General features: G+C 43.8%; 1 protein-coding gene across 2 annotated transcripts in view; it reads right to left on the minus strand.

Moving 5' to 3' along the window:
• Positions 1–17,811, minus strand: part of grid2ip (glutamate receptor, ionotropic, delta 2 (Grid2) interacting protein) — a 48,354-nt gene extending 30,543 nt beyond the window's left edge. Inside the window, exons 1-3 of one of the 2 annotated variants that reach the window (XM_012971315.3) lie at positions 17,592–17,811; positions 16,516–17,099; positions 15,665–15,819 (exon numbers count right to left, since the gene is read on the minus strand). In XM_012971315.3, the coding sequence (XP_012826769.3) occupies positions 15,665–15,819; positions 16,516–17,099; positions 17,592–17,703 (851 nt within the window). In that variant the 5' untranslated portion in view covers positions 17,704–17,811. Of the gene's footprint in view, positions 1–9,985; positions 10,166–15,664; positions 15,820–16,515; positions 17,100–17,591 lie in introns of those variants that run through there. The other variant, XM_018097612.2, reaches the window with a different exon arrangement.

Genomic DNA, 17,811 nt, shown 5'->3' on the forward strand with positions numbered 1-17,811 from the left:
AAATAACAAACACATCACCTTGCGGTGAAAACTTGCCCTATATTTCTGCAAATAGAAATAGAAATATATATATATACTGTATATGTGCAGTGCAGATCCATTTCTTCAGGCTGCCTGGAATAACAGGGGTTAAATACTTCCACAGCAAAAAAAAAAAAAACCAACAACAACAAAAAACAGATCAATCCACCCACACACACCTCCCCTAGGAAACACATGCAATAAGCTGCCAGAGGTATTACTGTACTGAGAGCTTAACCCCTGCAAAGTAAAGCCATACCTTGTCCTCAGAAGGGTACAGCTTCAATATCCAAAGGGCTTCCCCACCCAAAAATGTGGGTTTTTGCATGGTGAAACCAAATGTATTTTTCAATGCACTTAAATTTGAAATGTGTAATGGTGTTAAAGTTATTTGTCAAACATAATTGCTTTGGAAAGCAGCATCTGTATACCCGTCACTGTGTGTTCTGACTCTTGAAACAATGAAGCAGAATCCAGCTGATAAAAGACACCTGGGGGAGAACTGGCTTCTGTTACATTGTTTCCAGAGTCAGAAACAGAGAGGGATAAACAAATGCTGCTTTTAACTGCAATGACATTTACGGGCATTTTTGAAAGTTGTTAAGAATTACATTTTCTTTTATTAGGCAAATAAACAGTGTTCCACTTTAATGTAATAGCTTGTATGTAAGAAGCAATATATATATTTATATACCTATATATATACTGTATAAACAACTGACTTTATATGAATATTTATATAGTATCCATACACCTACACACACTGGCTCCTAATGAAGATAAATGTGTCTATTACACTTTTATATTACAATATATCCCAAGGCGCCAGAGCAGGAGCATAACAGTAATCTATCTATAACAATGATGAAATAACATGTAATTTTAAGCAACTTTTCAATATACAGTACAGTACAGTTTTTTAGTAAGTGTAAAGTCATGCTTATATTTAATTGCTATCGAAGCAGTATCTGTCTGTCCCTACACTGCTGGTCCTGACTACACACACAGTCAGCTCTCCTCCCACCCAGGCTGCATTTCTGACAATCCCTCACACACTTTGGCCATTCTCCTTCTCTACAGGACTGTCAGTCACAGAACATGACTGGCCCAGGGGTGCGCGCTACAGCAGCATTGTTTCACTGGTCAGAACCAGCTGTGCATAAATATCAAAAAACAAACACTGACTTCTATAGCAATTTCATTTACACAAAATATTTAATGGAACATTAATATACATTGGAAAGTTGCACAGCACAACCTACTGTTCAGTACCAACTAAAAACAATGGCAGCGCCACCTAGTGGCCAGACAGTGCACCCAGCCCAGCTGTGGCTAGTCCGATTTCAAGAGCAAACACCATGTTTTTTTCCCCAGAATTCTGGCATCATTGTGGTCCATAGCCGCTACATAGTCTGCCTACATACATCTGCCTATTTAAGTAATGACTCTGGTGCAGGGCCGGACTGTGGATCTGTGGGTTCTGGCAAATGCCAGAGGAACTGCTGAAAGTTGCCATAGACAGTCACTATTTGGTGGGCCTGTGGGGGGCTGTTTGGGCCAGGGTTTATTTTAAATCCAAGTCCAAACCTGCCCTGGTACCCCTCAAAGAGCAGAACATAGCTGGGCAAGCCCAGGACTGCAGCAGTAGAGACTAGGGTTGCCGTCTGGCCTGTATTTGACTGGCCTAGCATGTAAATCACCAGCACCGGTATTACAATTTCACCAGCAATTTTACCCCCGTATAACATAGCCCCACACCTGAGTGACAGCCCATCCCCCAACCCAAAGGCCGGTATTGGTCACAGAAAATGGTGGCAACTCTAGTGGAGACCTAGCCATTATACAGCAGCAAAGCTTAAAGGAGAAAGAAAGATAAAAACTAAGTAAGCTTTATCAGAAAGGTCTATGTAACTACAGCCATAAGCACTCACAGAAACGCTGCACTGACTTCTCTGTGAAAAGATTTCTTGTGTCTGTAATTCCTGTGCCACAGACACGCAGCTTTCTGCTCTCTGCTCTTTCCTGCTCCCCCCTCCCTCAAGAATGCTAAGAACACACTCCCCCCTAGGAATGTGAATCTAAGCCAATCAGCAAGAAGCTGACTCATAGAGGCAGATTTACTAATCCACGAATCCGAATCCTGAAAGGGAAAAAATCGTATTGGAAACTAAAATTTTGCGACTTTTTTGTCGCCGTCACGATTTTTCGTATTTGACGCGACTTTTTCGTCGTCCTCGCGACTTTATCGTATTTTGCGCAACTATTTCGTCGCCCTTAAAATTTTTTCGTATTGAGCGCTAGTAAACGGCGGAAAAACCAATCCGAGTTTTTCGCGACGGCGACGAAAAAGTCGCGGAACGTATCCGAAAAAGTTGCGGGACATACAAAAAAGTTGCGACGGCGACAAAAAAGTCGCAAAAATACCGATCATTACGATAAAAAGCCTTCGGACCGTTCGTGGATTAGTAAATCTCCCCCATAGACTAACTAACTGAGCATGTTCACGTGGTCTGGGTGCAGGAGTGAGGCATTATGGGAACTTTATTTACACAGCTCAGCGTTTTCTCTTCCTGTCTGGCTTCAGATTTTCTGAACGGGAGAAACATGGGGAGACTTAAGGGCACTATTGAGACAAATGAAGGTATGCCTGCGGCTTGAGATTAACTCTTTACTAGCCTTTCCTTCTCCTTTAAGACACAACACAGAGCAGAAGCTGCCCATCCGTATCCCTAAGACAATGCATAGAAACAAGGAAGCCGAGGCTGCAACAGGATACAAGTCCCTTGAGTTCAGCCTTATGCTGATTCCATTGTACCAAGCAGGGACGTAAATACAAAGGAAGCAGACCCTGTGGTTGCAGGGGGGCCCAGGACACAAGTCAGTTCTACTCCAACTTTGTTAATCTTCTGCTCCATTGTTTCAGGAGTCAGAACCAGTAGCACAGAAAATATAAACAGCTTGGAAGCTACTATTTTCGTTATTAGTTATATTTACAAATTATTTGGGTGGAGTTTCCCTTTGTAGGCGCGGGGAAAGACCATAATGCAGGTTGCTAGGGATGAATTAATATGACAGAGGCAAAGCCAAGCAATATGTTTGATGGTGCCTAAGTGGAGCACAGGTGCCACACAGCAGTGCCAAGAGAGCCCGAGCCAGAGTGCCTGATTGATTATCCGCACTTAATGAGGTGCATTGGGAGAGAAGCCCACGCGCATTCTACATTTCCTCTCGAAACTAATCTAAAAGTAGCTTACTGGGAGTCTGATTCAGGTCTGTATGCCCTTAGAGTTCTACAGCATAAGTCTGACATTTATCTTCTTGCTTCCTGTTCAACTACAACTTCCAGCATATATAACAGACTTAAAGGAGAAGGAAAGGTGAAAACTAAGTAAGCTTTATCAGAAAGGTCGATGTAAATACAGCAATGAGCACTAACAGAAACGCTGCACTGAGTCCTCTATCAAAATAAACACATGATTTCTTGTCTCCTTTTTTGTAAACATGTTTTTCAGTATCAGACTTCCTCTCCTTCATTCCTGGGGCCAGAAACTTCCTTCTCCTGCTCCCCCCTCCCTTTTTATAAGAACTCACCCCTCCTCCCATCAGATTGTGTGATCTGAGCTACCAACGGCTAAAGTTGCAGCTGGAAGCTTCTGAGACCAAGCTAAAATGGAAGCTGCTATCTTAAACAAACAAAGGGAACTTCTAGGGCTGTTTACTCAGGTATGGTTATGCTTTCTGCAGAATAAATATAGTGTTTAGGTGGCACTAATCTGACAAATCTATTGGCAGTAAAATGCTTATAAGTTGGATCCCTGCAGCCAGATCTAATGTTCAGATAACTGCAGTCACATTTGTTGTTCTGATCTCTGCAGTCAGATCTAATAAATAGGATCCCTGCAGTCAGATCTAATAAGTTGGATCCCTGTAGTCAGATCTAATAAATTGAATCCCTTCAGCCAGATCTAGTGTTCAAATACCTGCAATCACATTTGTTGTTGTGATCTCTGCAGTCAGATCTAATAAATAGAATCCCTGCAGTCAGATCTAATGTTCAAATACCTGCAGTCACATTTGTTGTTCTGATCTTTGCAGTCAGATCTAATAAATAGAATCCCTGCAGTCAGATCTAATAAGTTGGATCCCTTCAGCCAGATCTAATGTTCAAATACCTGCAATCACATTTGTTGTTCTGATCTTTGCAGTCAGATCTAATAAATTGGATCCCTGCATTCAGATCAAATAAGTTGGATCCCTGCAGCCAGATCTAATGTTCAAATACCTGCAGTCACATTTGTTGTTTTCTGATCTCTGAGGTCAGATCCAGGAATCCTATTCCTTCAGTCAGATCTAGGGATATAGTTATCATGCTGTGTAAAAAGTGGAGTGAAGCCCAGGGCAACCAATCAGCAATTAGATTTTAACAGTTAGAAAATCAAAGCAACGCATCTGATTGGCTGCTATGAGCAACATCACCGGTGATGTTTTACTCCACTGAAGCCAGATGTACCCTCCATATGTAATAAAAGCACTAAGTTTGCCCAGTGGCAATAACACATAGCAACCAATAAGATGATTACTTTAAAACAGTTGACCAGTAAATTCTACCTGCTGATTGGTTGCTATGAGTTACTACTCCTGGGCAAATATTGTCTTTTAATGTATAACCCCACTAATGTTCAAATACTTGCAGGCAGATATGTTGGTCTAATCCTTGCTGCCAGATCTAGGGTTCTGATCCCTGCAGTCTGATCTAATAAATAGATTCCTGCAGTCAGATCTAATTTCCAGTCTCTGTAGCTAGACCTAATGTTCCAATCCCCACAGTTAGATCTAATGCTTTGATCACTGCAAATACCAAATACCTGCAGTCACATTGGTTGGTCTGATCCCTGCAGACAGATGTAACATCCTGATCCTCAAAGTCAGATGTATTGTTCACGTTCTCCTAGCCAAATTTATTGTTCTAATCCCTGCAGTCAGGGTCCAAGTACTTAGCACTTTTTTAGATGTACAAGGAGAAATAGTGTAAGACCGGGAATTACCCAATGCCGTCCCCAACAGAAAATCAAACCTGCGCAATCGAGCTCAGCCCCATTTTAGGCCAGATATCGGTCAGGTAGGTCCGTCGGGGGTCCCCATACATGGGCAGATAAACTGCCGAATTGGTCTTAAGTACCAGAATCGGCAGTTGAAATCTGCCTGTGTATGGCCTCCTTTAGACATATAAATGTGTAAGACAACAAAGCGGCCCTAGTAACAGTCTCGGCTATAAATATATGTGCATCCGCCAGTGCTATAAAGAGACACAGGGGGCTTCTAGACTTTTTGCTGCATGAGGTGGCAAACCCCATTCCTCTAGCCGCTGCACTCATGGAAACAGGGGGAGGCACAGGGACATTGGATTTCACTAATGTAGACATGACAATTGCACTTTCCTGCATGAACATTGCAGAATTCCCAGTCTGGCCCGTGCCAGGGCTCTAACCCCATGGCTGAAGTGCCCCGGAGCACAATTTGGGCAAAGCAGAATAAAGGCAGAATTACTAGAGCATGATACATACAGAAGGGATGGGGGGGGGGATGATAACAGGTGCAACATTTGCTGCAGATCAGTAACCCATTGGATGTTTGCTTTCAAACAGCACACCAGCAAAAGCTACCTGCTTATAGGTTGCTATGGGTTTCTAGACCCTCCACCCACACTCTGGAGGCCTTATATTGGGGGTATGGTGGGATACATACAGTAAGTCATAGATATCCAGCCTGAATCCCTCCCATTTTCCTCTATGGCACTGCCACCCTTTTAAGCTTGGCTTCTCAGGGTCCCTGCACTTTCCTGTTCAGGATTTGCCACAAACATTAATGATTTCTATCAGCATCAATAAAACAGCAAATAAAGGATAGATGGGAACCCAACCCCTTATTTGTTGCTGAGGGTATCTATCTATTTATCTATATAATCTACCTGTATCTCTATCTACTTATCTGCATACCTATATGTCTGTCTATTTATCTATCATCTATCTATCTATCTATCTATCATCATCTATCTATCATCATCTATCTAATCTACCTGTATCTCTATCTACTTATCTGTCTACCTATATGTCTGGCTATATGTCTGTCTGTCTATCTATCCATCTGCCTTGCTATCTATCTATCTATCTATCTATCTATCTATCTATCTATCTATCATCTATCTATCTATCTATCTATCTATCTATCTATCTATCTATCTATCTCTATCCATCTATCTATCTATCATCTATCTATCTATCTATCTATCTATCTATCTATCTATCATCATCATCACCATCTATCCATCTGCCTTGTTATCTATCTATCTATCTATCTATCTATCTATCTATCATCATCATCATCATCATCTATCCATCTGCCTTGTTATCTATCTATCTATCATCATCATCATCATCATCTATCCATCTGCCTTGTTATCTATCTATCTATCATCTATCTATCTATCTTTCTATCGTCTTTCTATCTATCTACCCATCTATCTATCTATCTATCTATCTATCTATCTATCTATCTATCATCTATCTAATCTACCTGTATCTCTATCTACTTATCTGTCTACATATATGTCTGGCTATATGTCTGTCTATCTATCTACCCATCTACCTGTCTATCTATCATCTATCTATCTATCTATCTATCTATCCATCCATCTATCTACCTATATCTCTATATACCTATATCTCTATCTTCCTTTATCTCTATCTACCTATCTATCTACCTATATGTCTGTCTGTCTGTCAATCTATCTATCCGTCCATCTGCCTATCTATCTACCTATATCTCTATCTACCTGTATCTCTATCTAGCTATATATATATATATCTGTCTACATATATGTCTATTAATCTGTCTATCTATCTGTCTATCTATCTATCTATCTATTCATCTATTCATCTATTTATCTTTTATCTATCTTTTTCTCTGTATAATCTATTTATCTCTGTCTATTATCTATCTAACATTTATCATCTATACGTCTAAATATATCTATAGTGACTGTAAAATGTTTGGGAAGCCATACACACACAGTTGGGAAGTACAGGTTGGTTACAGGGAGGGGGCAGCAGGTGGCTGTGGGATAGGGCAGACTGTACCAATACACAGGAGTAGAGAGCAGTTAATGAGAGCAGATAATAATCCTTTGATATAACAGGTTTATAGCAGGTCCCACGTGTGCCCCCTCCCCGTGCCTCTTACAAATGGATGAAAGGCAGCACTGACTGAATGGCTGTGTATCTGCTGGTACCCAGCTCCCCTGGCATCTCCCACAATTACATCCAACTCATTCATCTGAAGGCTGCATGTTGTACATACCTGAGTTACTGATTCTTTCTGTACGCAATTACCCTTCCTCTGATATCACCATGCCTTACTATACACATTATTCCCCAATAACCCTTCCTCTGATATCACCATGCCTTACTATACACATTATTCCCCAATTACCCTTCCTCTGATATCACCATGCCTTACTATACACATTATTCCCCAATTACCCTTCCTCTGATATCACCATGCCTTACTATACACACTATTCCCCAATTACCCTTCCTCCTGATATCACCATGCCTTACTATACACACTATTCCCCAATTACCCTTTCTCCTGATATCACCATGCCTTACTATACACACTATTCCCCAATTACCCTTCCTCCTGATATCACCATGCCTTACTATACACACTATTCCCCAATTACCCTTCCTCCTGATATCACCATGCCTTACTATACACACTATTCCCCAATTACCCTTCCTCTGATATCACCATGCCTTACTATACACACTATTCCCCAATTACCCTTCCTCCTGATATCACCATGCCTTACTAAACACACTATTCCCTAATTACTCTTCCTCTGATATCACCATGCCTTACTATACACACTATTCCCCAATTACCCTTCCTCCTGATATCACCATGCCTTACTATACACACTATTCCCCAATTACCCTTCCTCCTGATATCACCATGCCTTACTATACACACTATTCCCCAATTACCCTTCCTCCTGATATCACCATGCCTTACTATACACACTCTTCCCCAATTACCCTTCCTCCTGATATCACCATGCCTTACTAAACACACTATTCCCTAATTACTCTTCCTCTGATATCACCATGTCTTACTATACACACAATTCCCCAATTTTCACCATGCCTTAGAATACACACTGTTCCCCAATTACCCTTCATCTGATACCACTATGCCTTACTATACACACTATTCCCCAATTACCCTATCTCTGATATCACCATGCCTTACTATACACAATATTCCCAGATTACCCTTCCACTGATATCACCATACCTTACTATACACACTGTTCCCCAATTACTCTTCCTCTGATATCATCATGCCTTACTATACACACTATTCCCTAATTACTCTTCCTCTGATATCACCATGCCTTACTATACACACTGTTCCTCAATTACCCTTCCTCTGATACCACTATCCCTTACAATACACACTGTTCCCCAATTACCCTTCATCTGATACCACTATGCCTTACTATACACACTATTCCCCAATTACCCTATCTCTGATATCACCATGCCTTACTATACACAATATTCCCAGATTACCCTTCCACTGATATCACCATACCTTACTATACACACTATTCCACAACTGCCCTTCCTCTGATATCACCATGTCTTACTATACACACAATTCCCCAATTTTCATCATGCCTTACTATATACACTGTTCCCCAATTACGCTTCCTCTGATACCACTATGCCTTACTATACACACTGTTCCCCAATAACCCTTTATCTGATACCACTATGCCTTACTATACACACTGTTCCCCAATAAACCTTTATCTGTGTATATGCCTTACTATACACACTATTACCTAATTACCCTTCCTCTGATACCACCATGCCTTACTATACACACTATTCCCCCATTACCCTTCCGCTGATATCACAATGTCTTACTATACACACAATTCACCAAGCCTTACTATACACATTACTCCCCAATTACCTTTCCTCTGATACCACTATGCCTTACTATACATGCTATTCCACAATTACCACTATGCCTTACTATACACGGTGCCCTACACTGCACCACCACTGCCATACAAGGAAGGGAATCTATGGAGCTCAGAGGGATTTCTTCCATTGCATAAAACTACATATACAGACCCCAAACCCTGCTTGCACCCTATGCCCCCCAAAGGCATGTTTGCTAAGAGAGCCTTTGGCTGCACAGTGTAGGTTCTGGTCTAGGACTCCAGTAACCGCACATTGATTTCTCTCATTTCCAGTTGCACTTTTCCCTGGATAATGAAACCGGATTCCTAGAACCCATCCATTCCTTTCCCCCAGTGAGAGCAATGTGACGCACCAGCACATTACACATTTCCGCTGCCCAAAATGCAGAAACAGAGAATAATAGTGAATTCTAAGGCACTGCCCTAATGTGTATGTGTAAGCCCACCCCCTGTGCACACCCACTAGTACATGTGCCCCCCAGCACCTTCATAATCCCTCATATTCCCACATATTCAACATAACATAGGGTCAATATTAAAGGGTAAGCTCTAAAGACAATCACTGCAGGTTCAGACTAGTGCAGGTTGTACTGCTGCAAACCCTTCAGTCTGTACTTTTATCAAGAGGGGGGGGCCCTTTCATAAATCAGCCCTGCTTTATAGTAATATCAGAAGGGAACCCCTGAGCTGGCAATTGGTCTGAACCATGGGTCACCAGATCTTGCTGGGCTACAACTTCCATCACTCTGCAACATATACTCAAGCATGCTGGGAGCTGCAGTCTGCCAACATCTAGGGACCCAAGGAATTTTCCCTGGGGCTGCTGCATGGGACAATAAGTAAAGTTACCCCCCCCCCGCTACAAAGCATGGCAGCCCCCTGTGGGTATGAGTTGGATGCAGTACTCACCCCCAGCAGCTCATTATGCTCAAGGAGTGGGCATCATTCCTGCAGTGCACTCTGGGCCATTCCTCAGCATCTGGTACCCACAGGCTCCCGGGTTCATCTACTGGTGTCTGCCAGAGCCGACTGCAGCCCAGCGGAGATGGGGGAAATCTGAGTGTTTGTGGGGAGGGGGAGACAGCAAGGGAGGAGCAGGGGATGTGTCTGAAAGCAGAGATTTAGCCCCTGCGCGCTTCTATCACATCCCAGAATTTGTAACAGATGCAGGCATCTTCCTGTAGCGCCCTACAGCTGCTGCACGGCAAGGAGAGGATTAATCTCCGACTGCAATCATCTGCTGCGCTAATGAGTCAGAACAACGCAGAGAGACGGGAATTCATATATAAATATATATACTGTACATGTGCACATACACTGGATAGGCAAAAGAGGGGTTAATTATACAAAGGAAAGGGTTAAATATAATCCAAGCATCGCTCTCTTTTCAGTCTATTACACTTCATTCTTTAGATTGCAAACCCTTGGGGTCAGGGCCCTTGGAACCAACTGTATTGCTTATTGGGCCTTATGTACAGCGCTGCTGAATATGTTGGTGCTAGATAAGTAAATAGAATCAAATTTAGTCACCGGCAGTGGGGTCCATTCATTCCCCTTTCCAATCAATGAGCTCTTTCTGCTGCTGATATCAAGATACACCAAGACCCAGTGGAGTAACTATAGATGAAGCAGACCCCATGGTCAAGGGGGGGGGGGGCCTTTAACAGGTCAGCTTGCTTTATAGTTGTTAGAAATCCCCCCTCTCCAGCTGATTTCTTACCTACCCCAGTATAAGTGGGTGGGGAGCAGGTGACAAGGGTGGGTGGAGAGAGGGCTGAGTCCCTGAAGAAATTTTTCTGGGGGGGTCCACGTTTTGTTGTTATACATTGTTATATATTTTGGAAGGGCTGTCTGGGTCAAAACTGCCTACACGGTTTTCCAAATTAGGAAAACTGGGCAGGACTTGATTTCCTTGATTGATCACCAAGTCACAGTCCCACCCTCTGACATCATGGACCTGCCTCTGATGTCATCTGCCCCACCCCCAGCATCATCTGCCTTGCCACATGATGTCACTGCCCTGCTCTCCTCGTATGGTTTGATTAGTGGCTTAGGGGCCAAACAATTGGATCAGCCCAATACAGCCTACCACCTAGTTATCTGGGGCATTGATACTTTTGCCAAATGAGTGGAACTTTTCCTGTATGACCAGCACATGGAAGACTCCAACCCGGGGCTGTTTGGAAATGTTGGGAGCCCCCACTCCCATGGAGTCCAATCACTATTGGTGAGCACCGTTCTAATTGCAAATTAGGATGCATTCCCACTAATAATTAAAAAATACAACATGAGAGTGCTATCATGACATGGTTTAATAGCGCTAACAGGGCTGCAGGGGAGCGTTGCACTCCCACTGGCCAAGCAGCAAGGAGATTCTATGATCCAGCCCACTTGCTTACCCAATGAGAGCAGGCCTCTTTGGAGTAAGCCGACTCTTTTGCTCTGGGTGGGTAATGGGATACGATTGGTCTCCCACTGCTAATGAGGAGTGGGACCTTGACCCACAGATATCTCATATACACAAATACATTTATTAGCGCTACCCTCTTTAGCGCTGCCTATTAGTGAGTGTGGGCTATCTCAAGCCCTAAGTGGGCCAGAGCATCATGATACGCCAGATGCTCCAGTTGCATCTCGTTACACCTGCAGCTTTCCTAAGTGTTCCTAAGTTACCATCTCAGCCTCCTTGTGCCACCCGTCATTTATCCCTTCAGTGTTGGGCTCTTGTGTTACCTCTGATCGTGGCTCAGCCTATCCCAGCTAATGTATCAGTGGCACAAAGCAAAATGGTGCCCACGGGTCACACCACTGCCATTTTATGCAGTTAGTGACATATTTTAAAGAGCAAGTAAACTTTAAAAAGTTGTTTTACTAGGTATTTGCCCCTACTGGTAACAAGTGCCACCACCTGCTGAGCCGCCATGCTGGAATCCCCACTAAATGATTTGAAGCCAAGTGTGAGAAGGAGCAGAGCAGCTATAGACACGGACTGGCAAACTGTGGGTTTTGGCAAATGCCAGAGGGGCTGCTGTAAGAAGATGCCATAGAGTCACCATTAATTGGGCTGGTGGGGGCTGTTTGAGCCTCTGTGTACTTCAAATGGCAGGGCCTATTTTGAATCCCAGTCCAAACTTATATGCCGGGCAGCATGGTGGCTCAGTGGGTAGCACTTCTGCTTTGCAGCACTGGGGGTTCTGAGTTCAGATGCGTAATCATAGAAGAAGCAGACTCCCCCCTGTCATGGGAGGGGCTTGGGGGACAGGGGGTCCAGACCACGGGGTCTGAAAAACGCTTCCCCAGTCACTTTATAACTGTAAGTTTAGTGCCCCTGCGTGATTGCTGCTTGTGCCAGCCCCTCCATGTGACTGCTTGTGTTTCTAGTACAGGAGCAAATACAAGGTGCATTTGCACATTTACACACAGTGTGTATAATAAGACAAGGGTCGCTCTCTGACATTAAGGCTGTAACACACAGGGATCAGATTATAGATAATTAATGCAGCTTAAGCATTAACTGCTTCCAAACATACATATGGAATATACACACATGATCTCTGGCTTATAATATATACCTAAAGCAATTTAAAGGGGAAGCATCACTTTTTTTTTATGAAAAGTGGATATTTTGATAAAGCATTTCCAGATGTTTGAAACAATGGATATGCCATCTCCTCAGCAGCACCTGGAAAGTAATTCTATTTAGAATGTCAGAACTTTACAGCTGGTGCCTGGGGGGCGCTGTTCTATCACAGCTATTGGGAAAAAACAGGTAATAACTGGTACTGCAGGTAACATCAAAAAGCCACAAGTTTGGTTAAAATAATAGACACTTGGATCTGAAAGTTACCAAGGATGGCTTTTTTTGCTTCCCCATCAAGCAAAAAAAATACAAACTATACAGAGGTCTGTCTCCAAATGGGGGTATTTAGACTAAGTGGCAAAAAACCTGATGGTATTGTAGGCTTAAAGCAACAGCAGCTGGCACACAGAATACAGGGGGGTGTAATATCTAAGGACAGATGTTATTAATATCCCAGTTTTGGTGCAGTTATCAATCAGGTCAGATAGCACGTGCACGCCACTCCCTCTGGGTGCAAATAGGCGATGAGCGGCAATTCATTTGCAGAGATTAACGGCTAAATCTCCTCTAGGGGCTTAGAATTTAATTTGCATAGACCCTTTAGGGGCCAGAGTGGCCTGGAAGGCTCTTATTTCCACTATGCTGATGATTTTACTTGGAGGGGGGATTAGACAGAGACCAGCTGCTTACTCTGAGGATTGGCGTTGCATATACTGCACCCATATCATAGATGTACTGTATTTTGCTACACCCAACTTGGCACCAAGGCACTCAGCAAAGTAAATAAAGAATTATACACATGTATTTTTATATAGATAGAAAACTTAGCTGGTCCACCCAACTAGATGCTGTGTTCTACCAATGCCCCTTTATACCCCTCTCTGCACCATAGTGTCCATACAAAGGACACGGTGTAAATGGATCTACTGGATGAATGGCGCTTTGCCATATAGATTCATGGACACCTTTCATTTTGTTGCATTAGTTTGGGGGGCGACCCTGCCCTATGGATCAGAATAGCTAGAAGTAAAATGGAACTTCAGAGCTGGACCGCCTCTTCATTTATTTAAAGCCGACAGAAATTGGCCGTCAGGATCTATATGCCTCAATCCAGGATCAATGGCCTGAACTGACTGACTGTAAATTCCCAATTCATTGGGTAGAATGGTCAAAATCACCAAACTGCTGACCAAACAAGTGATGTGCGGAACAGCCTGAAACCTGTGGGACCCAGGTGGGTTTGGGCCAGCATCCACACAACTTTTGCTGGCCGCAGTGGGTTCAAGATGACCCTACTATGCTCTGCTTCTGCCTCCAGAGCTTGGTATTGATAGATTTTGGCCTGCACACCCTGCCCTTTTCATAAAAGCAGAGAGGGGTGAGGCAGACGCAGGTCTATAAATAATGAGGCTTGTTGGGTTAGGGTTGGGGTGGGTACAAAGCAGCCAGGTTAGGGTCAGGTGTGGTTACCTTTTTGTCCACCAACATATCACTTAACCAAACCTGAGCATGTGAGACCAGCTTTAATAACTGAGGAGCTAGAAGCTACATGTTCTCCTTGGACTTATGCTGTGGGTGGCTATATGCCACCCCTGTAGGTGTGCCACCAAGGGTCTCACCTATAACATCATTAGCAGAACATCATTAGCACAGCTGGAAGTAGGAGGGGGTTGCAATAAAATGCTTAACTGCAAATAGGTTCTTTAGTGTTGCCCAAAACCATACCAAAACTCCTAGTTACATCCACTGGTCCAACCAATCCTAACCCTTCATAGCCAGCATCCCCGACCCATGATATCATGCCCCAACCCCAAACCCTATACATCACCACAACTGCACTTTACGCCACCACTTGTATTATTAATTGAAAAGGTGGCGACACCAGTTTTATCTGGGCAACTGTTTTGTATGATCTATTTTGTATAACACATAGATGGACTGGAGCTCACTTTAGCACCGATGAGCAATGAAGTGACAATAAACTGCAGGTGGCATTTGCTTCAAGCCTTTGTGTTCCTGACATTTAGGGGAGGGCACCAGACGCCAGGAAGTGCTACTTTCCGAAAGTGAGTCATGAAAGCAGTGATCTTTAAAGCATTGATTTCTTGGCCATTTAAAGGCTTAGCTGACAACTGTCTACGGCACTCTCACTGATAATTCCTCTCTGCCAAACAAAATGAATGGCTAATTCTTAAAAGCTTATAAATCAGAAAACAAATTGGTAAAAAAAAAACAGAAAGCAAAAAAACTGCTGAAAAACACTGGACTAAACTGATGAATGCAGATCTTTCTGAATGATAAAATGTTCTGGCTACGGAGAAATAATTCTTCATGTACTGTATACAAATTTTCCCTTGCAGCCACTGCGTCTGTTCTTTGGGCATTTGTGACCTATGAGCAGATCCTTGCCATCAACCCGAAGCTCCAAATAGCTCCAAGGGCAAGAAAAGCCTTTTCTAATAATAGATCACCTTGTCAGAACAGCAGAGATGGTCTAGCCCTGGGCAGTCAGAACTTCCGTGTAGTGGTGTCAGAAAGTACTCAAAAAGGACTGACCTGCAGGCTGGAATGTCTATGCTACCTGCCACCTCGGGGGGGAAGAAATATGTCATATGACTTTATTACTTAGAATAGGAAAATGTGCAATATAGGTCACCTTTCAAAGAGGAGCAGATCTTTAATCCTGCTGCTATTAAAGCATAAGGAAAGTGTTAATTAGTGGGGATGGCCATGTGTTAGATAACCTCCTCAGCAAGCATCAACACTAAGCTTCTGTCCCCAGGTTGGAGCATTGCTTCTATAAAAAATACACAGGCCCAGGGTACTTGGCTGGGAAGCATGGCACTGCAATCTTGCACACATGATAGGAATTCTGCACCTACGCCAAGCCCGTGTAAGAAATACCTGGTAGCTGAAAAAGATGATGGCACCACACTCCCCAGCCAATAGCATATCAGCCACTGGAAGGGCACCTTAAATACATTTACTGAGTGCAATTCATTTGGTACCTGATGTTGTCAATCAGAAGATGGTGGGACTCCTGAGTGAGGATCATGGAAAGAGAATTTGCCAAGGTATCTACCTTCCTGTCCTGCGCATACTGCTTCAGTAGAGAGAACACCTTCTCCTTCAAGGCCGACTGATCTCCAAGGACCTCATCGAGCTGCAAAGACAAAGTGAAAGGTGGTGTATCCCCCTATGCTCCCTATCAGATATACCAGTCATTGGTGAGCCACACTTAGATCAAAAATTCCCAATGTTGGGGATGTTGCACGAGTTCTTTGGGGATGCCAAATAAGGATTGTGATTGGCTATTTGGTAGCCCCATGCCCCATTTTTTGTAAAAATAATTTTTAAAGGCAAACTAAGCGCTGGCAAACTTTCTTTCTCCATGTGGACTGCTAGTCTGCAGGAGGCTCTGCTTGGAATTAAACTGTGTCTCTGCACTTCCAAAACTTGCCTCCAAGCCAGAAAAATGGCACCTCCTTCAAGGTCACTGGGAGCAACAGTAAAGGAGTTGTGAGCGACAAATGTTGCTCGTGTCTGTATCTCACACCTACCCACCGCAGGAAAGGGATACTATGGAAATAAACCCCTGTATGTCTGTCCAGTTAATTTATAATCCACAGTGGTTGGTTTGGGACCCTGTACCTCCAAACTGCAAGTTTAGGGCTATTAATGTAGGTAATGATACAAGCTACCAGGGTTGTCCAACTGGTGCCGCATACACCAGATGTGGCCCTCCAAGGAATTTTTATACTACTACCCCACCCCCAGTCTGCTCAAGAGACAAATGTGCCTCATGTAACTGAAACTGTCTCTTTAGACACATGTATCGTCCCATTTACAAAAGACTTACCTTCCTGTTAAATTCCTGTGCTTTGAGTTTATGTGCTTGGCAAGTGCTTTCTATTCCTTTTCCGCTAGCACTAAATGCCCTGCTTTGCCTCTGCCTCCGACCCACACACAGCAGGCCCAAACGAAGTGTATCCCAGTCGCATGAGGACAGCAGTTGGTTCGCCTCTGATAAGTTGGTTACAGGAATCCCATTAACCTCCAAAAGGAAGTCCCCAGTTCGAACCCCAGCATTGAATGCTAGGCACCCAGAAGTAACACTGCCTACTTGAAGAGGTCTTCCATTGGTTAATGTGAGGCCAAGCTCCTCTTGGTTCCCTCTTGCCAGTTCTACCTGCTGGACACGGGAAATAACACCAATACTTGGGGGCACGTTGTGGCATTGCCGGCCTAGTTGTGTCAAAGACTCACAGCTCAACGAGGAAACTGGCATTCCTTCCACCTCCAGGATCTGGTCCCCAGGCTGAAGACCAGCTGTATGAGCGCTGCTTCCGGCCTCTACCCATAGTATAAAACAAGGTCCTGAGCCACCCACTCCAAAGCCAAATGTCTCCGGCCAGCCCTCGTTTGTTACTGGCATCGATGTAACTAAAAGGGAAAAAGAAAAAGCATGAGGACATAAATCAGTCTTCTTACATCGCTAGGATTGGACTGGTCTGACAGTGTACCATAGGACGTCCTGGGGGCCCAGGCCCTATCTTTCTGAACAAGTAGGGGCACAACGTCATTATAGGAAAGTCAAAATCACTGGAGGCACCAAGTTGTTAGGCACCTCCATGTTATTCTAGCCACTTAACTGTTACCCCCCCCCCCAGCTGGTGCACTACTTCTTCAAGAAACCTAGCAGCCCAGGGTACAGTTTGCAGAGGGTAGCCACCTTCTTTTGTGCACCAGGGCCGGTTCTAGGAGGTCAAATGCCAAGTACAGAAATCTTGCAAAAAGTTCTTTACTGCACATGTGCTCAACCAGACCCAACAGAATGCCTGTCACCAAAAGAAGATGGCAGCACAGTGCCCTGCAAATAGTACCCTCCTACCCTCATCCTTAGGTAGCATCCATCCTATAACTTGGGAGACTTACAAACATGTCCTGTTGGGTCCCTTGGGTTCCCCAGAGACCTCCATACAAAGAAGCTGTGCTTCTGCTTCATGAGAAGATTCAGAGAACAGAACTCCCTGCTCTGCATGAACATTCAGACGACCATCTGTGCATTCCCTGCTCACACATAGCACCGCCGGTGCTGCCACACTAGATACTTCCACGTCCACAAATAACGTCTTACAGATCACAGACAGCAGAT

The sequence above is a fragment of the Xenopus tropicalis genome, chromosome 9, assembly GCF_000004195.4.
Source record: "Xenopus tropicalis strain Nigerian chromosome 9, UCB_Xtro_10.0, whole genome shotgun sequence".
Classification (NCBI taxonomy): Eukaryota; Metazoa; Chordata; class Amphibia; order Anura; family Pipidae; genus Xenopus; species Xenopus tropicalis.